General features: G+C 43.2%; 4 protein-coding genes across 6 annotated transcripts; 3 read left to right on the top strand and 1 right to left on the bottom strand.

Annotated features, from left to right (window-relative positions):
- The first annotated feature begins 3 nt into the window (after window positions 1-3).
- LOC311129021 (ADP-ribosylation factor 4) lies at window positions 4-3,890 on the top strand. Its single transcript, XM_084161270.1, has 6 exons — window positions 4-205; window positions 969-1,049; window positions 2,168-2,277; window positions 2,485-2,556; window positions 2,890-3,015; window positions 3,201-3,890. Exons 1-6 carry the CDS (start codon window positions 139-141, stop codon window positions 3,285-3,287), a joined length of 543 nt encoding a protein of 180 aa, XP_084017396.1. The 5' UTR covers window positions 4-138; the 3' UTR covers window positions 3,288-3,890.
- A 482-nt stretch (window positions 3,891-4,372) lies between these two features.
- Window positions 4,373-6,743, bottom strand: LOC311129243 (ragulator complex protein LAMTOR4-like). The gene is made up of 4 exons (XM_084161540.1): window positions 6,496-6,743; window positions 6,251-6,334; window positions 5,966-6,122; window positions 4,373-5,907 (listed from the first exon to the last, which is right to left on the bottom strand). The coding sequence occupies exons 1-4, from the start codon at window positions 6,565-6,567 to the stop codon at window positions 5,810-5,812; spliced, it is 411 nt and encodes a 136-aa protein (XP_084017666.1). The 5' UTR covers window positions 6,568-6,743; the 3' UTR covers window positions 4,373-5,809.
- A 50-nt stretch (window positions 6,744-6,793) lies between these two features.
- On the top strand, window positions 6,794-8,584 carry atp6v1f (ATPase H+ transporting V1 subunit F). The gene is made up of 2 exons (XM_084161271.1): window positions 6,794-7,054; window positions 7,529-8,584. Exons 1-2 carry the CDS (start codon window positions 6,897-6,899, stop codon window positions 7,728-7,730), a joined length of 360 nt encoding a protein of 119 aa, XP_084017397.1. The 5' UTR covers window positions 6,794-6,896; the 3' UTR covers window positions 7,731-8,584.
- Window positions 8,585-9,419: 835 nt separating this feature from the next.
- Window positions 9,420-11,328, top strand: LOC311128868 (uncharacterized protein). 3 transcript variants are annotated; one of them, XM_084161090.1, is made up of 6 exons: window positions 9,420-9,565; window positions 9,678-9,734; window positions 9,823-9,879; window positions 10,253-10,288; window positions 10,531-10,551; window positions 10,791-11,328. In XM_084161090.1, the coding sequence occupies exons 1-6, from the start codon at window positions 9,477-9,479 to the stop codon at window positions 10,912-10,914; spliced, it is 384 nt and encodes a 127-aa protein (XP_084017216.1). In that variant the 5' UTR covers window positions 9,420-9,476; the 3' UTR covers window positions 10,915-11,328. The 3 variants fall into 3 exon arrangements, with proteins under 3 accessions (XP_084017216.1, XP_084017215.1, XP_084017214.1); XM_084161089.1 differs by having other exon boundaries at window positions 10,704-11,328; XM_084161088.1 differs by having other exon boundaries at window positions 10,701-11,328.
- The last annotated feature ends 11,736 nt before the right edge of the window (window positions 11,329-23,064 follow it).

Here is a 23,064-nt window from a genome sequence, read left to right as displayed (position 1 = left end):
GTAATTTATTCCGCGTTGGCCTGGACGTGGCATCTGAGAAGACTGCGAAAGGAAGGCTGCACCCACTCTCTCTGTCTGGTTACAATAAACACCTTTTGTTTTCTATTTTATTATCGTCACGCGGAGCTCTTTCACAACATGGGGCTAACAATTTCGTCGATATTTTCCAGGCTTTTTGGCAAAAAACAGATGAGGATACTTATGGGTGAGCAATCCTCTTATCAATCTGGCCAAGGAACTAGGTGGCTGCTAGCTAACGTTAGCTAGCTAGTGGGAGGGGGTTGCCACATCAGGGATGTACTTTGCTTTTTGTAAAAATATTACAGTTATAGTAAACTACCTGTTCATCTGTCTTGCCATGTGTCTTGTAACGTAAACATTACTCGTTTGAGAGCAATTGGAGTAAAAACACAGACTAGCTAGGATAACGCTCAGGCAGAAGATTGCTAGCTATTTGTGATATTGCACAATAATTACTGGTCGTTTGTTCACTTAATACCAACGAATGGCTTACCTACGTCATCTCTCAGGTCTATACAAGTTGGTAGTTAACTTTTTATAATGGGTCTCTAGCATTCAATACAAAGCAACTAGAGTAATGTCCATCACTCTTACCATAGCTTGTCCACCTATGTGTTAGACAGCCTATATTTTGGGGTTGTGGATGCTGCTCCTAATTTGAGCTAAAGGCACAGTTGCTACCCTATATATTTGTATATGTTGTCCAAATCATTGCAGTTTGACAGCTGATGATGGGAAACTAGGCACCCCTCTGTCAGCTGTCAGAGGGATTTCATTTGACACGGAGACAGACCTGTCTTGTAATAGCTACCTGTCTCTTTTCAGTTACAGTACAATATGTTTGTCTTGCATTTTTTGTTGTTTGATTTTGTTGTATGGAAAATAAGTAACCTATCTGGGTTTATTATGATTGGGAAGTTTGTTGACATTACTCTTTTCTTCTGTAGTTGGTTTGGATGCTGCTGGAAAGACCACTATTCTCTACAAACTGAAGCTGGGGGAGATTGTAACCACTATTCCAACCATTGGTAAGAAAATCTCTGGCTATGACCAGAGCCAAAGATTGATAGATCTCTAGCGTACACAACCATACACAAAATATGGGCCCTCTCAGCTTTCGGCACTGTCTTTAAAAGTATCTCCTCAGTAATCTGATTGAAATGGGGTTGCTTTCTCATGGAGCTTGTGGGCAAATTAAGATTTATTTTGATGTCTTGTTCTGGTGACTGACTTAGCATGACACACACACTGAGACCAATCTTTGATGTGTCGCTATGGTAATCAAGTCCAATTGTTCAGGGATGTTGGCCTACCCTGTTTAATGTTTATGGAAATTGACAATAAGGTCCACTCACAATTCAGTCTGTCCAATTTCAGAAAAATATATTTATTGGGACATGACAGAGAGGGATAGAACTGGAGCTGAATGGTTTTAAGCCTTGCATGACCATAGTTCTGGGACAAAGAACAGTAGATGGCTGCACTGCCTTCATACTCCAGAGCTGTTAGGGCTTGCTGGGTGAGGGGGCTCTTTTGATGGAGCAGAGTGGTTGATAAGTTTCTAAACTCCTAGACAAAATAAGTAGGGAAGAAAATAATGGTTTGTCCCACCTGAGATCAAACAGAATTTAATTTTCAATTCAATTTTTATTTATTTACAGTTAGTGAGTGCATACATTTTCCCCCCGTGAGAATCGAACCCACAACCCTGGCATTGCAAGTGCCATGCTCTACCAACTGAGCTACACGGGACTACCTTTATTTAACTAGCCAAGTCAGTTCAGAACAAATTCATATTTACAATGACGGCCTACACCGGCCAAACCCGGACGACGCTGGGCCAATTGTGCGCCGCCCTATGGGACTCCCAATCACGGCCGGTTGTGATACAGCCTGGAATCGAACCAGGGGGTCTGTAGTGACGCCTCCATAATTTTTCATTTTCAACTTGAGCTACAGGCAGTACTTTACTCCTATTGCAAATTGGTTTTAATTAGCCTATAATTTATACAGAACCTTATTTCTACCATAGTGTTCTAGATCAGAGCTGTTTATACTGGTAGAGGTCAGACTAGTGATTCTGGATCTAGTCTCGGTGTGAATTCCTGTTGCTGATGCTCTCTCTCGCTCTTCGGTGACTGAGTAGGTTTTAACGTGGAGACTGTTGAGTACAAGAACATTTGCTTCACCGTGTGGGATGTGGGCGGTCAGGACAAGATCCGCCCCCTCTGGAGGCACTACTTCCAGAACACACAGGTATGACACACACCTGTGACATCAGTGATGTCATCATAGCATATCTTTGATATCTTAATTCAACTATACAAATAGTGCTAGAATCAATAGGTGTCAGAATGGTCCCTGTCAAAAGGACTCTTGTTTATCTAAAAAGCTAGGTTAATATGTAGAGTAGACAAAATACATAACAACAGTAGCCTGACCTTTTGAACCTTGATTTCACAGGGCCTTATCTTCGTAGTGGACAGCAACGACAGAGAGAGAGTAGCGGAGTCGGCAGAGGAGCTGTCTAAAATGGTAAGTGTTGCATACATGTCTAATTATAAGCTACTGTTGTTTTTGGTCAAGGGACAGTACGCTTTTTGTGTTGGCATTTACAGTATTTCTGTGAAAAGGAACCTAAAACTGAGTTCATGGTTGACATGGGCAAATAAACAGTAATTCAATAGTAAATAATGGTGTTATTTATATAGTTGCCATTGTGACTGTGATCATTCATCATCTGTATTGACACACACAGCCTTCTGTGGCCTATGGTTTCCGATTGACAATGGCCGCTTGCATAAATGTTTTCCCTCCCCTTATTCTCCCTACCAATTTTCTCTCATTTATTTATCTCTCTCTTTACAGCTCCAGGAGGATGAGTTGAGGGAGGCAGTGTTGCTGGTGTTTGCGAACAAACAGGACCTGCCCAACGCTATGGCAGTGAGCGACCTCACAGACAAACTGGGCCTGCAGAGCTTGCGCAGCAGAGTTGTGAGTATCTCTCTCTCTTCCTCACACACACACTTGAACAGTCCTTCCAAAGAGTTGTACAGTAAAATGTATTTCTGACCAGATAAACATGTGGTCCATGTAATATACACTGTGGCTATGTAGTTATTCACAAGTATGACATTACTGGCTTTAATTTACTGCAACTCATGTCGCTCTCCTTCCAGTGGCATGTCCAGGCTACCTGTGCTACCCAGGGCACTGGGCTATACGAAGGACTGGACTGGCTATCCAACGAGCTGTCGAAACGCTAAAGAATGGAGAAATCGCAGGACCGGAGCAAACGAAAGATCTGAACACACGAGCGAGAGTAGGAGAAGGGGCGCAGGCTGAGCATTTCATCAATGGGAAAAAAAACTGCAACTTTTTAAATTATCAGTGTGTCTGTCTGGTAGAACTTGCAGTTATGGACTTTGCGATCAGTTCCTGTTCTGAAACCTTTTTTCATCATTCTTCCCTTTTATTCCCATTATTGTCATACCTGCAGATGTTTCTTAAGACTGTTTATATCTTTATGTCACCCAACTTCCTCAACAGTAAAATTGTTTTGAGTTGCATGTTTAAAAAAAACATAACAAATAGATTCACATGACAGCTGATGTTGATCGTTGTGGAATGGAACGGTGGGCCAATAGGTTTTGTTGGGTGGGCATTTGGATACCGGGAGTTTGTTGGACACAGTGTATGGTATGGGGGTTTGGGTTCAAAACCCCTCTGGCCTCCCCGAGTCATTCCAGAGAGCTGAACCTGAAGGCCAGTTCCATTCCTAAACAATGTGAAGAGTGCAGGACCTTCAGTCATTTCAATGGCCATTATGATGCAATAAAATATTATTTTTCTTTTCTCAACTCTTAAAACATTGTCAGTTCTCTTTTCTGAGTGGGCGAGGTGGGACATAGTTGGTCATGAAGGAATGGAGAATCTTGAGATGTGGCCATGGTTCAAATAGTAGGGAATGTTTCTTAGCCAAAACAACCTGTTCAGTTTTAGTTTGTACATTTTAAGCAAAGAGAGCAGATTCTTTAATTAGGTTTATCAAAAATTGATACTTTATGAAAAGTTAATTGCATCTTGCAGAAAAAAATGGTGTAGTTAGGAAAGTAAACTGCTTATAAAAACAGTTCCATGCACGTCTTTACATTCCCTTCAGAAGTGCTCCCACTTAATCTTCAGATTAAAACCCTACTTAGATACTCATTGTTTACATTATGACTTGCTTTAAAGCTGCAATATGTAACTTTTTGGGTGACCTGACCAAATTCAGTTATAGATCTTATTCATGTCTAAGAAGCAGTGGATTTGTTCTATGTGCGCTATGATAAAACAGTCATTGCATGTGTATATTCATTACTACTGATAGATATTACATAGCAACATTGCACACTCATGACACTTAGTTCAGGTTAGAAAAAAACAGCACAGAGTTACCCTAAAAATATCAATTTCCATCAAGCCACATTCAGTAGGGCACGACATTAATACATACTTTTTTTAAGCAGAACAGACATGCCTCTGACATGTTGAGTATTTAAAGTCATCAGCTCTATCCATGGTATTTCTATCTGCAACATTCAGTATGTTAAACAAAACCCTGCTGGGTTGTTGGGGAGCATTCAAACTAAATAGCAAGTGCACATATATTATAAACTGAATAGATTTAATTCCAGTCTACCTGCCACACACAAACCGACAATTCATTATCATCACATACTGTAGGGACTAATAGACCACGGCACTATTCTGTTCCATTTCTCATTGCAAACAAAGTTACCAATTAAGATTATACATGCAGTTTGATATGCCTATTTTGGCCCATTCAATTTGAATTCTTCAATATCTATACTGAACAAAAATATAAACTTAACATGTAAAGTGTTGGTCCCATGTTTCATGAGCTGAAATAAAAGATGCCATACATTTTCCATACGCACAAAAAGCATATTTATCTCATGTTGTGCACAAATTTGTTTATATCCCTGTTAGTGAGCATTTCTCCTTTGTCAAGATAATCCATCCACCTGACAGGTGTGGCATATCAAGAAGCTGATTAAATAGCGTGATCATTACACAGGTGCACCTTGTGCTGGGGACAATAAAAGGCCTCTCTAAAATGTGGAGTTATATCACACAACTGGATGCCACAGAGGTCTCAAGTTTTGAGGGAGCCTGCAATTGGCATGCTGACTGCAGGAATGTCCAACAGAGCTGTTGCCAGAGAATGTAATGTTAATTTCTCTACCATAAGCCACCTCCAACGTCATTTTAGAGAACTTGGGAGTACATCCGACCGGCCTCACAACCACAGACCATGTGTAACCACACCAGCCCAGGACCTCCACATCCAGCTTCTTCACCTGCGGGATCGTCTGAGTAGGGGGATGGGGGGTGCTGAGGAGTATTTATGTCTGTAATAAAGCCCTTTTTTGGGGAAAACTCATTCTGATTGGCTGGGCCTGGCTCCCCAGTAGGTGAACTTGGCTCCCAAGTGGGTGGGCCTATGCCCTCCCAGGCCACTCATGTGAAATCCATAGATTAGGGCCTAATTTATTTATTTCAATTGACTGATTTACTTCTATGAACTTTAACTTAGTAAAATCTTTGAAATTGTTGCATTTATATTTTTGTTCAGTATAACTTCATATGTGCTTTCTTCTGTTGTTCTGAAACCTTATAACTAAGAATGGAACGGAACAGTTCAGTGGAGTCCCTGTCCTTTGTGAGTGCGTGGATTGGAGTGGTTTCCTTCGTTCTCCCAACCCATCTCCGCTACACGGTTCTACACCACCACAGGTTCCCTCTGGTTGTTCTGACGTTTCACCACAAACACCTTCTGACCAGACACGGTCACTGTGTACACATAGTCCTCGAGCATGACTGTGAAGAAAGAACACAGGGAGGTCTGGTTATAGTGGCATGTTGGGAGCAGCAATACTGTGTGTGCGTGTGACCCTAGGTCCCAGGTGTGTGTTGTCTGACATGCGTTTGAAGGGCGGCTCAGCAGCACCCTGCAGTCTGAAGCGACACGCGGTCCGCATCATCTGCATTATGACCCCAGCTGTGTGCTCGTCATTCTCCAGCTCCCCCGCAGACTGGGAGAGGGGGGTAACAGGGAGTCAGTTGGGAATGAGATGTGGAGGATATGCGTGCTGCAACCTGGCTTTTATCTAAGTTGCTAACAGGGCAGGACATATAGGTACGCATGTTTGTGTGAACATACCGCCAGTACGCCATCCTCACTGATCACCAAATACCCCAGTTGATCAGGGATCCTCTCCAGACCCTGTGTCAGAGCGCTAGTAGTCTAAAACACAAACAAATGACATGCATGGACATATGTTAGGATCTGTGGGTGAGATACAATTCTCTGCCACCACAAACTGTTTTCAAGCCTCAAAGGAGATTCATTTTGCATCAACTCTGCTTTTGTGAATAGTAAATCAGAATATAAGCGTTTATACTTGCCATTTTCACTTGTTTTGCCCGATGGTGAAGCCCATCTGCTGCGTTTCCTCTCTTTTTTTCACGTGACTTCATCAGCTGATGTGACGTCACGTCATTCCGATACAGAAGGATTTGATCCTTTATGAGGCATAAAACCAAAACCACTACTTCTTTTACAAAACAATTTAAAGCTATTCAATGTATTGCATTATCATTGAGAGACAGTAATTTTTTTCCTGCTCGTCATTTCATGATGTCTTTTTTTATATAGAGCAGATGACGTTTCTGCGTTTTGTGACAGCTGACATCTCGATCGCTCACCAAAAGCGGAAGTACTGGTCAGCTGACAGCTTCGTGATTCAGAGAAGAAACAAAGTCCAGTCATTGCATGTTTTTGCTGTTTTATGTTGTAGAATTGAATAATGGCTGGGCGAGGTAAATTAATTGCCGTCATTGGTGATGAAGATACGTGTACTGGGTTCCTACTCGGTGGCATTGGCGAGCTGAATAAAAATCGTAAACCGAATTTCTTGGTGGTCGAGAAGGAGACAAGCATCGCAGAGATAGAGGAGACCTTCAAGTAAATTATAGCTAGCTATGTACCTAATTTTGAGATGGAAGATAAATAGCTAAACGCTTGTTTGCACACAGGGTGAAGACAGTTGATGCTCCATTATGTTTGTAATTGCATTGGTGATGTCAGGTGGTATCTAGTTACCACCTGACATCGAAAATTCTCTGTGCTACACCAAACAGTAACTAACCTGTAACTCCCAGTATAATGGATACCATTTTGGGGCGGTTAAATGACATTATTTGGTGTTACAATCTGTAGGTAGGTGGTATCGTGATATCTGTATTCCATTAGGCCTAGTTATGTGATTTGATTAATCATAACACCTTGAAATACTACTACTGTCTCATTCAATCCATATACGTTACTGCTGGGCAACATACCTTGTTGTTTGGTGTTTACAGGCCAGCACTGTAATGTTCAGTCGTAGTCTCTCTAACTTACAAACTTCTGTCATGCCCCCCCCCCCCCCCCCCCCAGGAGTTTCCTGACCCGCAATGACATCGGAATCATCCTGATCAACCAGTTCATAGCAGAGATGATCCGTCACGCCATCGACCAGCACATGGAGTCCATCCCTGCAGTGCTGGAGATCCCCTCCAAGGAGCACCCGTACGACGCCTCCAAGGACTCCATCCTACGCAGGGCTAAGGGCATGTTCTCCGCTGAGGACTTCCGATAAACACACAACACGTACCCAAAGATGCATAGCCATGGTCTGGGCAGGGACAGAGATGGAGGAGGGGGACTTTGGAGACTTTCATGATCCTAAATGTGTTATCTTGCGTAATGCCATGGAAGGCTGTAAAGTATGAATTGGCCTGATGGCAGTTTCATGTGTTATCCATATTGAATGAGTCCATATGTGGTCCCTACAGTCCCACTGTCATCTCTTGCAGGGTCCTGCTCCATCCATCTGGCAATGCACTTTCTCCAGACCCAATGTTGAATTGTTTGTTGTAATATTTAGTTTTTCATTCCTTTGCCTGGAACATTATGGTATTACTATTAATTGACCACATTGATGGTTGGATTGTTTTATTGTCTATGCCTTTCCGGGTTATTCATCTTGTATTAGATTTTACGCAGGTACTGTATCTTGTAGTGGTCTCATCCAGTCTGTTTTTCAAATGCTTGCTTCATTTTGTCATATCCTTGGGGAGAGTGTGCTTGCATAAGACATCTCAGCAAATAATAGTGGATAGTCATTATTCAGAGCATGCATGTGACAATGACTGTGTTTTAACTTCACATTTGTAATTTATGGAAACATGCCCTATGCCCCTATGTGTATCTTAAAATTTTTTTGTAAAGTAGCATTTCATCATCTGGTGAAATGTACCCTGTGGATTGGAGAATAATATTGTACATCTCATTAACAGAAAATCCACACAGAAAAATCCACAGCTTGAAAAAACGGCATGTTGAGCACTGCAAAATGACTACCTGTCGTAATGTTTTGCGATTGTGACAGTTTTAACTTATACCTGTAAAAAAAAGAAATGAATGTTTAAGAAAATAAATTATTCTATCCAACCTGTGCTTTGTGTAAGTTATTAATGATATTGTCAAGTCCAGCACAACTGTCTTAAATGTTTGATATTAGAAGACAATTGCACTTCAATCTCACAAAAGTCAAAATAATTCCCTGTACGTTCGCTTGGAAGTCTTCATTATTTCATACTGTACAAAATCTTGAAATTAAATCCAGCAATCCTCCATGCTTATTCTAAAGCCTTATAGCGCTAGTGGTTAGTAGCCTGAAGTAGGACAAGAATGTTACATGTCAGTCATAAGACCCCACTACCAACTATACCTATCTCCAACCCTGTCTGCAAAAGAGATCCAAGCTTTCCTGATGATGTGACCAGTTCGTTTATTTTGGGAAGTGGGGTAAAGTTCCCATAAAGCCAAAGTTCGTTTAACATCTCACTGCATAGTTTAGGCAGAAGTGAAGTACTTCCCATCATCTCTGCCAGTGGCAGCCAAGGACAAGCTCACAAGCTTCAATCACTGAAAAAAGTGTAAAAAACCTTAGAGCCCAGTGAATGACAATAAATCAGACTCCGAGTGGTTCCCATGATTAAAGCCTGACACTGAGACTGACCCTGACTTATTACAGTATGTGGGGGCCTGCACACACGGATGCTGTGAACCAACTGGCAAATATTTGAACAACCTTGAGACGGGCCTCATCATTCTTCTTGCTGGACGTGTGAGTCCTTCAATTCTCTCCCATGTTCTTCAGTGAACCAGGGACAAACACCAACACACAAACACAGCTCTGTTCTACTAACTGCACTTTATAAAGATATGGAAGGTTGGCCAAGAGGTGCTCAGTAGGCTATATAAGAGGTCCTCCCAGAATTAACCTGTCCCTGGACCCTGGGGATTTTTTCACAGAACTAACGGCCCTTACGGAGAACAGATGATCCCTGCCTGGTCTCTCGGTGTCATCCTCCTGGGCTACGTCTTTGGATTCCCAGTCCCCTTCAACAGCACTCAGAACGGTTCGAGGTAAGACATCTACCTACAGTACCTGTGGAAATTAGAGGTTGTATGGATGAATAGATGAATAGATGGATAGAGTTGTGACCTGTTAGGCATGTGAATTTTCTTTCCTCTGTAGACAATATGAATATGAGACTCTTCCTCAACTCAACGACAAAGTGGACAACTTTACAGAGTGAGTGTTGGGTTCTAATACTAAAAACTAATAAGAGTTTGACTAAATGTGAGAATAGTGAGACCAACATACTGCTTTGCTCTTTCAGACCCTTTATGTCGAATGACACAGAGTCCAATGAAACAGAGATTCCCTTCCATTTTCAGTGAGTACATTTATGAGTCTATATTTGTATAGTGTTGAAACCAAATGTTGTAAACCATTTAGAAGAAAAAACAGCTACATTGCATCTCATGTTGGGCGACAGGTAGCCTAGCGGTTAGAGAGGCGAGCCAGTTTGAATCCCAGGTCTCAAATCCTAGATGCCATTGCCTACCATTGTGCCCTTGAGCAAGGCACTTAACCCCCCACAACAACAGCTCCCCGGGCGCCCAGTGTGGCAGCCCTCCGCACCTCTCCAAAATCATGTATGTGTGTCTTTCGGAGGGGTTGGATTAAAAGTGGAAGTACAATTTCGGTTGGACCTTGTGTGTAATTGACCAATAAAGTAATCTTAATGTCTTGTTCTATCATTACAGAATGATGCTGCCTATGGAGAATATGAGTCCATTATTGTAAGTCAGCTCTTCAAACTCCCCTTGTCCCCTGAGGGCCAAACACATGTACATTAGCTGTGTAAACACTATTGATTCACGATTGATTCATTTCAATTTTGTTTTACACATGAAGCTGTGTAAACACTATTGACTAGCGATTGACTCTTTTCAATCTTGTTTTACCAGATGTGAAAGAACAAGTTTGATGGATTGACAGACATTTTTCTAAAATATCTCCTCTTTTTTTCTATCTCCTTCAGGGATTACGACCATGCAATACCGTAAGTCTCTCTAAATGTACGCAAGTACAATGCGATTGAATGATTTGACTGAGCACACAAGCCTGTATGTGTCCAACTGTTGTATGTGTGTCCAACGGCACTATTGTTAAAGCAATACTGCATATACATAACCATAACTGTTTCTTTAGCAGCAGCGACACGGTCATTGCTGCATGTCTGACCACCCAGCAGGACCCACTACAGACCTCTAACCTGATACTCCCCTCCTTTCAATCCAGAGGCAGTGCGTCTCTCTGCTACCTTCCCACCTGTATGAACTCTAATCTGGGGTCAGCCCTGCAGAAAGGGGATGAGATAGCGGGCGCCTCCACCAAAGACCCCCATGGGATAGGCAGAAAATGACACTGACACAGCACAGCTTAAATCGGCACACAGCTTTTTAATAACACGTTTTTATCACATTGGTTGCAGCATGACCGATAATAGCTTTTGTGGCTCTCTAACATCAGCCACTGAACATGCATTATGATCGTACTGTGTTGGGTGGTTGTTTTTATTGTTATAAAATAAACTGCACTACAACTATTTCTGAAATGAACTGCACCAGAGTTGAAGTAAATTGTGAGCATGAAAATGAAACTGTAGTGCTAGGGGACGTTTAAAGTGGATGAACATTTATAATAGTTAATAAATTACATTCAATGTGTTGTGTACTTCAATGTGTATGTCAAGTACTTCATTGTTTTGTGTAAAGTGGCTAAACCAAATATACTTCACTTATTTTGTACGCAAATAAAAGCTTTTTACAAACCAGGAGTGATGCTATAAATGCCTGCTTTTCACATAAAAATAGAATCATAAATGTCTGTCTGCACTTTCCTTGATTCAATCCACACTCACTCTGGTTCATAACAAATTATAGGCCTTACTCAACCATGAATATCTAGTTGAACAGAATGACACAAAGGGAAACAAAGTACAGACAGACAGAGTAACTGATAAAGTGATAATCTTCTGTTGAATCTCAAGGCCTTGATGTTAGTCCATGACCTGTGTGGGGGGGTTATATACACTGCTCAAAAAAATAAAGGGAACACTTAAACAACACAATGTAACTCCAAGTCAATCACACTTCTGTGAAATCAAACTGTCCACTTAGGAAGCAACACTGATTGACAATACATTTCACATGCTGTTGTGCAAATGGAATAGACAACAGGTGGAAATTATAGGCAATTAGCAAGACACCCCCAATAAAGGACTGGTTTTGCAGGTGGTGACCACAGACCACTTCTCAGTTCCTATGCTTCCTGGCTGATGTTTTGGTCACTTTTGAATGCTGGCGGTGCTTTCACTCTAGTGGTAGCATGAGACGGAGTCTACAACCCACACAAGTGGCTCAGGTAGTGCAGCTCAACCAGGATGGCACATCAATGCGAGCTGTGGCAAGAAGGTTTGCTGTGTCTGTCAGCGTAGTGTCCAGAGCATGGAGGCACTACCAGGAGACAGGCCAGTACATCAGGAGATGTGGAGGAGGCCGTAGGAGGGCAACAACCCAGCAGCAGGACTGCTACCTCCGCCTTTGTGCAAGAAGGAGCAGGAGGAGCACTGCCAGAGCCCTGCAAAATGACCTCCAGCAGGCCACAAATGTGCATGTGTCTGCTCAAACGGTCAGAAACAGACTCCATGAGGGTGGTATGAGGGCCCGACGTCCACAGGTGGGGGTTGTGCTTACAGCCCAACACCGTGCAGGACGTTTGGCATTTGCCAGAGAACACCAAGATTGGCAAATTCGCCACTGGCGCCCTGTGCTCTTCACAGATTAAAGCAGGTTCACACTGAGCACGTGACAGACGTGACAGAGTCTGGAGACGCCGTGGAGAACGTTCTGCTGCCTGCAACATCCTCCAGCATGACCGGTTTGGCGGTGGGTCAGTCATGGTGTGGGGTGGCATTTCTTTGGGGGGCCGCACAGCCCTCCATGTGCTCGCCAGAGGTAGCCTGACTGCCATTAGGTACCGAGATGAGATCCTCAGACCCCTTGTGAGACCATATGCTGGTGCGGTTGGCCCTGGGTTCCTCCTAATGCAAGACAATGCTAGACCTCATGTGGCTGGAGTGTGTCAGCAGTTCCTGCAAGAGGAAGGCATTGATGCTATGGACTGGCCCGCCCGTTCCCCAGACCTGAATCCAATTGAGCACATTTGGGACATCATGTCTCGCTCCATCCACCAACGCCACATTGCACCACAGACTGTCCAGGAGTTGGCGGATGCTTTAGTCCAGGTCTGGGAGGAGATCCCTCAGGAGACCATCCGCCACCTCATCAGGAGCATGCCCAGGTGTTGTAGGGAGGTCATACAGGCACGTGGAGGCCACACACACTACTGAGCCTCATTTTGACTTGTTTTAAGGACATTACATCAAAGTTGGATCAGCCTGTAGTGTGGTTTTCCACTTTAATTTTGAGGGTGACTCCAAATCCAGACCTCCATGGGTTGATAAATTTGATTTCCATTGATAATTTTTGTGTGATTTTGTTGTCAGCACATTCAACTATGTAAAGAAAAAAGTATTTAATAAGATTATTTCATTCATTCAGATCTAGGATGTGTTATTTTAGTGTTCCCTTTTTTCTTTTTGAGCAGTGTATGTATACTGTATGTAGGCGATGAACCCCAGCTGAGTAAACAAGAAATGTTCTATAACTTGAAGTGACTGAGAGTAGTTTAACTCACTACTGATATCCCCTCTGTATCCACACAGGCTAGAGGAGACCTATGTTCCTTAGAACAGCACTGACACAGAATATGGCTCAACATGAGTAAGATCATTGGTGGAAAGGGTTGTGTCTATGCTATATAAAATATATACTGTTATAGTTGAACTCTGTTGTTTCTCTTTTGCCAACAAGTCTGAGGAGCTGATGCAGAGTCGGAACAAGACAGATAGCAACTCAACATTACCTATGTGAGTTGTCTTATACTATTATTATAAACATGCACATGTTCCAATGTCATTAATTATTTATTTCCCCTCTACTGCACATGGACACAGGTACAAGGGTCCTCCACTGTAAGTATGTGTATTCAGTCACTCATCATACATTTGATCAGTAGGTGGCGCTTTATCTCTAAAGGAGGGAAGACAAAAAGCATTACTAAACTGTACATCATTGAAGTGAAATCAATGTTTCCTCTGTCCTTCTTGGAAACTGTTTTTAGGCGCTGCGTGGTGAGTCTCTGTGCCCTAAATAATCTAGGCCATGCTACTGAACCAGGACGAGAGCGCAGGCAGGGCAACCAGAGACCCACATGGCAACGGCAAGAGATGAGAGGAAGAGCAGTGGAGGAAGATGAGAAGAAGTGTGATATGGGGCCTCATACAGGAGCTGCTGGCTGTGCTCTATTTCTCTGAAACCATTACTTTTCTTTGCCTGCTTTCCTTTGTCACCACTGATCTGGAAGGACAAGAGGATTGAGAGAAACGTTGAAATATTGTAGTCACTACACCTGCCTATAGCTTATGTGCACCACTTGGTGATGGAGGAGAGGACACACTAGGAGAGGAGTTGTACAGAGAGTGTAATTTGTGTGCGGTAAACTTAAAAAGTTGCTATTTATTAAAGACAGATTAATAATTTTCTTCTTAATTAATTTCAGATGATCCACTTTTAATAAAGAAAATTATCAAATATTTGTCACTGTGTGACGCAGGGCCGGCTCCAGGCATTTAGGGCCCCCGCCCCCAATCGGGGTCTCAACTGTTGAGAGTTAGAATATTAGAATACACAAGATGCAAGTTCGATATGTGATTGTGCAGTCACCCATGTCAGCTAACAATTTTTAGATTGGTAAATTAGTTTAGCCGGGTCTCTAAACTTGTAGTAATCATGGCCGAATAATGACCGCCTCCAGGGGGACCCCATTGATTAGTCACTCTCACTCAGATATCATTAACATGGCATAAGTCATGGCAAAATGTGTAGAATTGCATGAAAGTTGTTATAAAATTGTAAAATGTTCTCTCCGCAAAATGTGTAGAACTGCAGAAAATGGGTGGAGCCGGCCGTGGTGTGACGACATGAACCTATTGTTACGCAAATGTTTGGAGAGGTTTCCCGAGCGCGCCATGATACCCCCACCCATTTTGGTGAAGGAAAAGTCCATCCTACATCCCGTGAAATGTCTCTTGCACATTTAATGTGATGGGGATTGTATTGTTGCTGAATGTATCCAGATAATAAAAGGATATTCAAAATATTTTATTGCTGTGGGTGACAGTTAACCTCAATACGCAAGAAGGCTAGCTGGCTTTTGGGAAGAGCAGCAGACATGGATTCTCAAAAACAGGAGTTTTGGAAGGAGGCTATTTTGAAAGAAAAATTTGTCAGACTAAATTGGTTTCGAGATAACTGGATCAAACCTAAACTTGTCAAAAAGGTGGGTGAAAAACGAGGGATGAAACTGCCACAAATCAACGAACCTCAACGTGAAGCCAAAACGGTGAAAACGCTGACCAGAGAAGTGGCGCAGGTCAAAAGTAGAGACGAGAAGGTCCCTATCGATGTAATGCGGCCGGTTTCGGAAGAGACTCGGGATGTGTTGTATGATGGCTTTTCGGTAGAGGAGACTGGACGCTACAAATACCTCCTCCTCAGGAAGCGCAAGGATCCTGAGGTCAAGTACCTCTACCCTATAACCAGCAACTGGCAGTATGGATGGGGTCTGGGTAATTTTTATTTATTTAAATTATTAGGATTAATTGTTGATTAACCAATTAAACAAGCATTCTAGCAACATGGTAAAACCACTCATCATGGATTTGAAATGTTTAAATGTTTTCAACTTTGAAATAGCCAAAATTAACTGACACATCACATGCAATGGGGCATACAGTAGAAAAACGATTCAGGGGGTGACATCATGGTCCTGCCCAGCTTTTATATCTGCTACTTCCATGTCTAATCTCCGGTTGTCATGGTAACTGTCCCTGCTGTGCTCCCTCTGAATGCAGGTGACATGAACAAGGCCTACGTCCCGATGTACGCACTCAACGCCATTGTGAAAGAGAGCTTCTTCCGCAAGAACGGCATCTTCCCTCACTCCGCCACCTCAGACACCGTGGCGTGATGGTGCCCACCGGAGATCACACAGGACCCAACTGACAATACAGACACACCACCAACACCTGCACTGGTTTTATTGTGTATTCATCCTATTCTGTGAAGACGAAAATCGTCATTCAGCTGCTAAATAGAATGTGTAAAATAAAAGCATGGTTATGGAAACTTGTGCCACTGGAGTTTGAGATGGATATTGCCAGGTTGGCCTATGTGCCCTCCACATGCCCCTCCCCCCTTTCAACACACTGTCTAAATGATAAGTAACTAAATTATCAATGTGAAGTAATGCACCAGACACTCAGACCTTTGCCCCTGTTGGCTATGAGGCTATGGCCTAATGTCATTAATCATTCACCTGCTAGATTAATATCATATTAAGTCCTGCTTTTCACAAATGGGCAGATCAGCTTACTTTCACCTGGCTGCCACAGGTGGGCAAGGAGAGTTGGTCTGCAGTCAGGGATGAGTGAACCAACGCTGAGCCCAGACAATAGAGTGGATTCTGTTACAGTTGGCTACTCTGGTAACAGGGAGAGGGATTGATGGCCAGACACTGGCCCTGAGGTAAGGGGGCATGCCCACCAGCCCCCTTACCTCCCCTCTCTCTAATTAGAGGGATGTAAATGTATCCCCTCACCACAGTTTGATAGGTAGTAGCCTATTAAAGGCAGACTATTCTGATGTGTCTAACATACAACATAACAATGAGCTTTCTCTTCTCCTTACATAATTATATTGCTGCCTGTTCAAACAGCCCTAAGTCAGTGAGCCCAATAAAGCTCATGCTGTGAGTCTATTAGTCCAGTCACCACAAGGGGGAGCCCACACCTCACAATAGACAGAGCAGTGAGCATTATGACGATATGGCAGCTCAGTCAAAAGCCTCTCTGAAATTACATGAATGATCATTCAAAGCAATGTACTGTAACCCAAGGGACAAAGGCTGGCATTTATGTGAAATTTAACTACCCTAATTTAGTATCTACTTTTGTCAGTCAAAGACTCTACTTGAATCACAGCATTGACCACCAGACAACAACACAGGGGAGAATGACCTCCAGAGAGTGCCACTGTTCTTTCATAGACGGATCAATGCCAATACTCTATTGTTACACAGAGCATAAGTGTAGATATTGTCAAAAAAATGTGAGACGTGCCATGGCAATTCACTGCATTGGCACTTTAGCTATCAAACAAATTGGAAATGACAGGCTCCTCTTATTCCTAGTCTGATGATGCTCACTCTCTCTCGTCACAGGGCCCCATCAGGACAGCAGGCTGTGCTCTGTCAGATAAATGGCTCTCATTACCCACCCAGACACCCACTGAGAGACAGCATTAGCACAGGCAGCCAAATGTCACCAAAGCCAGATTCCGAAGCTCTGTGATGGGAGCAGTGGGCATGGAAATATACTGAACAAAAATATAAATGCAACATGTAAAGTGTTGGTCCCATGTTTCATTAACTGAAATAAAAGATCCCAGAAATTATCCATACGCACAAAAAGCTTATTTCTCTCAAATGTTTAAAATACATTTGTTTACATCCCTGTTTGTGTGCATTTCTCCTTTGCCAAGATAATCTATCCACCTGACAGGTGTGGCATTTCAAGAAGCTGATTAAACAGCATGATCATTACACAGGAACACCTTGTTTTGAGGGAGTGTGCAATTGGCATGCTGACTGCAGGAATGTCCACCAGAGCTGTTGCCAGAGATTTTAATGTTTGTTTCTCTACCATAAGCCACCTCCAACGTTGTTTTAGAGAATTTGGCAGTATGTCCAACCAGCGTCACAACCGCAGACCATGTGTAACCACGCCAGCCCAGGACCTCCACATCCGGCTTCTTCACCTGCTGAGGCGTATTTCTGTCTGTAGTAAAGCCCTTTTGTGGAGAAAAACTCATTTTGATTGGCTGGGCCTGGCTCCCCAGTGGGTGGGCCTAGCTCCCAAGTGGGTGGACCCTTGCCCAGTCATGTGAACTCCATAGATTATGGCCTAATGAATTTATTTCAATTGACTGATTTCCTTATATGAACTGTAACTCAGTAAAATCTTTGAAATTGTTGCATGTTGCATTTATATTTTTGTTTAGTATATCATTACTAGAATGGTCAAATTGACTTGAATGAGGATCCCCATGCTAGTAATTATATTTCTATGGCAGAGGAGCCTCCGTACACTTGGCTATTAGCAGTGCGTCACCCAGTCGCATCTCCCATTGACCTCGCTGTGACCTCCAAGTGGAGAGTTTCCCAGACAGTGATGGAGTGAGTGTGTCACTCAGAGGAAGGAAAAAAAGTGCATAAGTGTTTCCAGGACACTGGCAATGTTGCAGGCTTCTTAGAAGCTGGTAGATGATTATTGTCCCAATCAGTGAGTGAATCAGCGTGTCGTTTTCGATGACAGTAACCCCCATATCCTGAAGTGACAAGAAAAAGTCCTTGTGAATGGACACGTGTGATGAGGGGGTGTTTAGAATCAATATTGGAGACAAATTGGCTAAATTGGAAGAGCCACAGGACTGATTGCTCATTTGTAAGAGTGGGAGGGGTAGAAAAGGTCCCCCTATGGCTTCTTCCAAGTTCACAGGGGAGAAAATGGAGCCTAATGTAAACTGTATGAAGGCTGGGGGGTGGTTTGGTTTCCCAGTCCACCTCAGTCCACAGCAGGTTTCCATGGTGAGGTGAAGTCACAACAAAGTGGATTAAGCCTCTTACTGTATTGCTGCTACAGAGCTCTAGACCTGTTCAGAAGTTTCTGGAGTAAAAATCTTGTACTGTTATTGCTCTTTTTCTAATGACTGATTCATCAAATGTTTACAATGTGAAACAAAAAGGAACTGCAGTGGGTGCTATTGATTCCAACTAGTTTTCTCAGACATTGCTATTTTGCCTTAACCGGAGACATCTAGATCAGTGGTTGAATAGAGCTAAAATCAAATCAAATCGTATTTGCCTCATGCGCCGAATACAACAGGTGTAGACATTACAGTGAAATGCTTACTTACAAGCCCTTAACCAACAATGCATTTGTTGGTTAAGTATTTTTATTTTTAAAGAATAAAAACAAATAAATAAAGAGCAGCAGTAAAATAACAGTAGGGAGGCTATCTACGGGGGGTACCGGTGCAGAGTCAATGTGTCGGGGCACCGGCTAGTCGAGGTAATTGAAGTAATATGTACATGTGGGTAGAGTTAAAGTGACTATGCATGAATAATAAACAGAGTAGCAGCAGCGTAAAAGAGGGGGATGGTGTGAGGGTGGGGGGGGCAGTGCAAATAGTCTGGGTAGCCATGATTAGCTGTTCAGGAGTCTTATGGCTTGGGGGTAGAAGCTGTTGAGAAGCCTTTTGGAACTTGACATGGCGCTCTGTACCGCTTGCCTTGCGGTAGCAGAGAGAACAGTCTATGACTAGGGTGGCTGGAGTCTTTGACAATTTTGAGGGCCTTCCTCTGACACCGCCTGGTATAGAGGTCCTGGATGGCAGGAAGCTTGGCCCCAGTGATGTACTGGGCCGTATGCACTACCCTCTGTAGTGCCTTGCGGTCGGAGGCTGAGCAGTTGCCATACCAGGCGGTGATGCAACCAGTCAGAATGCTCTCGATGGTGCAGCTGTATAACTTTTTGAGGATCTGAGGACCCATGCCAAATCTCTTCAGTCTCCTGAGGGGGAATAGGCTTTGTCGTGCCCTCTTCACAACTGTCTTGGTGTGTTTGGACCATGATAGTTCGTTGGTGATGTGGACACCAAGGAACTTGAAGCTCTCAACCTGTTCCACTACAGCCCTGTTGATGAGAATGGGGGCGTGCTCATTCCTCTTTTTTTTCCTGTAGTCCACAATCATCTCCTTTGTCTTGATCACGTTGAGGGAGAGGTTGTTATCCTGGCACCACACGGCCAGGTCTCTGACCTCCTCCCTATAGGCTGTCTCATCGTTGTCAGTGATCAGGCCTACCACTGATGTGTTGTCAGCAAACTTAATGATGGTGTTGGAGTTGTGCCTGGCCATGCAGTCATGGGTGAATAGGGAGTACAGGAGGGGACTGAGCACGCACCCCTGAGGGGCCCCCGTGTTGAGGTTCAGCGTGGCAGATGTGTAGTTACCTACCTTTACCACCTGGGGGCGGCCCGTCAGGATGTCCAGGATCCAGTTGCAGAGGGAGGTGTTTAGTCCCAGGATCCTTAGCTTATTGATGAGCTTTGAGGGCACTATGGTGATGAACGCTGAGCTGTAGTCAATGAATAGCATTCTCACGTAGGTGTTCCTCTTGTCCAGGTGGGAAAGGGCAGTGTGGAGTGCAATAGAGATTGCATCATCTGTGGATCTGTTGGGGCGGTATGCAAATTGTGGGTCTAGGGTTTCTGGGATAATGGTATTGATGTGAGCCATGACCAGCCTTTCAAAGCACTTCATGGCTATAGACGTGAGTGTTACAAGTCGGTAGTCATTTAGGCAGGTTATCTTAGTGTCCTTGGGCACAGGGACTATGGTGATCTGCTTGAAACATGTTGGTATTACAGACTCAGTCAGGGACATGTTGAAAATGTCAGTGAAGACACTTGTCAGTTGGTCAGCACATGCTCGGAGTACACGTCCTGGTAATCCATCTGGCCCTGCGGCCTTGTGAATGTTGACCTGCTTAAAAGTCTTACTCACATCGGCTACGGAGCGCGTGATCACATTGTCATCTGGAACAGCTAGAGCTCTCATGCATGCTTCAGTGTTGCTTGCCTCGAAGCGAGCATAGAAGTGATATAGCTCGTCTGGTAGGCTTGTGTCACTGGGCAGCTCGTGGCTGTGCTTCCCTTTGTAGTCTGTAATAGTTTTCAAGCCCGGCCACATCCGACGAGCATCAGAGCCAAACAGTCCTGTAGCTTAGCATCTGCGTCATCTGATCACTTTTTTATTAACCGAGTCACTCGTGCTTCCTGCTTTAGTTTTTGCTTATAAGCAGGAATCAGGAGGATAGAGTTATGGTCAGATTTGCCAAATGGAGGGTGAGGGAGAGCTTTGTATGCGTCTCTGTGTGTGGAGTAAAGGTGGTCTAGAGTTTTTTTTCCTCTGGTTGCACATTTAATATGCTGGTAGAAATGAGGTAGAATGGATTTAAGTTTCCCTGCATTAAAGTCCCCAGCCACTAGGAGCGCTGCCTCTGGATGAGCGTTTTCCTGTTTACTTATGGCCTTATACAGCTCATTGAGTGCAATCTTAATGCCAGCATCTGTTTGTGGTGGTAGATAGACAGCTACGAAAAATATAGATGAAAACTCTCTTGGTAAATAGTGTGGTCTACAGCTTATCATAAGGTACTCTACCTCAGCCGAGCAAAACCTTGAGACTTCCTTAGTATTTGATTTTGTGCACCAGCTGTTGTTTACAAATATACACAGACCGCCACCCCTTCCTTGTCTACAGCTATTTACCAAGAGACTTTTAATCTATATTATTCGTAGCTGTCTATCTACCACCACAAACCGATGTTCTCCTTGCCAATCAAATTAAATAACCAATATCTTCCTAGTCGATGGCCTATTCCTTGATAACATTTTCAAAATTGGTCCTGGATTATTTTTGATTGTTTCATTGATAAGACATTCACATCTCTAGTTCCTCCTGGAACACTTCCACAGCGCAACAGCACTAATGAAAAAATAAAACCATTTCTTTGAGACTCCAAAGGGATATTTACAAAAGTTTCAACCACCCACTTCTATCAATCAATAGGGATGCATATCTGCAATCCAAAATAGTTAGGGGCAAATTACACCAGTGCCTCTGTAATCACTTGAGTGTTAGGTTATTTATCACCCCCTTCCAGCTCTCTCACACACACACACACAAGCACACACACACACATCATCTCCCTTTAGTAGTCCCTATAGAAGGCTCATAGATAGTTCTAATCAGACAGTTTCTCCCCCGGTTGCAATCTGTCAACACCCCTCTTAATCCTCTCTAGCTTGACTCATGTACTCTACAGCCTCCTATAGCTCAGTTGGTAGAGCATGGTGCTTGCAATGCCAGGGTTGTGGGTTCAATTCCCACGGGGGGCCAGTATGAAAAATGTATGCACTCACTAACTGTAAGTTGCTCTGGATAAGAGTGTCTGCTAAATGACTAAAATGTTGTACTGATCTGCAGACTAGTTCTTTTATCCTGTGACTCACTGCTGCCATCTTCATCTATAACGGGAGGTCAACCCTGCCACGCTTCTCTGGCACATCACATATATTTTATGTGTGTGTTGTAATAGAGACAAACTATACACTTGTCAGTTGAGTGATGAAAGGTCTTGTCATCCTAAACCAGGTAGAACTGATCTCTGGCACGGTTAAATGATTCACACCTCCATCAATGACCATTTTCACCTGCCCTTTCACCATTGGACAGATTATGTCTATACTGGCTCTATACTGGTCTCCAATTGGGCAGAAAACGAAGATGGAAGATCCCTCCATATATGGCACGGACCCATGGATCATTGGGATGGCTAACAGAGTTTAATTGTAAAGATGTTTAGTTAATGGTTACATATCGGCCCTCCAGCCGCCATTCTTCATATGAAGTGGGTTTTAATGAGAGACCACTATCACCCTACTCAGTGTCTGCCAGCGTTTAATGGAGAGGAATAATCTCTTACACGTATGAGTGATTCTGAATAAAATCGCCAAAGGTTAGCTAACCTTGGTCTGCTGAAAACTTTGCTTAAGACCCTTTTACGCAGAAACCCTTCTGTCCTAGAGTTTTGGTCTAAGTACCTGACTCTGTTTAAACTATAGGGAGATGAATTACTCATGCTTACACGCCGTGAACGCTGTATGGCTAGACAGGACACGCATGGTTAAGTCTTCCTAAATAATCAAGTATCTTAACCCTTTTTCTTTTCATTCCCTCTCGCTTCCTTTTGTCCATACTTCATTCTGGTTCAGTCTCAAAGAGATGAGGTTGTCACTACCAAGTTCTCACTCTGATGTATGAGGATGACTGTGATCTCTGTGCCAGTGTTCAGGGAACTGATTTTTACTTTTATATTTCAGTAAAAACAACACCTGCCGTTTCACCTGCAGATATCAGTCCTGCCAACATTTTATTTCCCCAAAGTCATAACCGTCCAACTGTACCACATGGTACGTGAAACAAAGTGGTCCAAACATGATCCCATACCATTCCAAGTCTCACAGCGATAACATAATGTGTTATTCTGTCTATGTTCGTAGCACCTACATCCCCTGTTAACTTTAATACTTCTATCAGTAAAAAGACCAATCCAATCCCGGAGACAAGAAAACACAATCCATTACATTACATTACATTTCTCGTGTTGTTCGTATACGTATCAGTGCATCAGAGAGAGGGAGAGGTTTAACTGATTGGGAATGCAATCACAAAACGCTGCTGCTAGCTGATTAGATGATTATAT

Source organism: Coregonus lavaretus (genome assembly GCF_964263955.1).
Source record: "Coregonus lavaretus genome assembly, chromosome: 5".
Taxonomy (NCBI): Eukaryota; Metazoa; Chordata; class Actinopteri; order Salmoniformes; family Salmonidae; genus Coregonus; species Coregonus lavaretus.
Note: the sequence above shows the minus strand (reverse complement) of the source record. Positions and strands in the feature narration are given on the sequence as shown.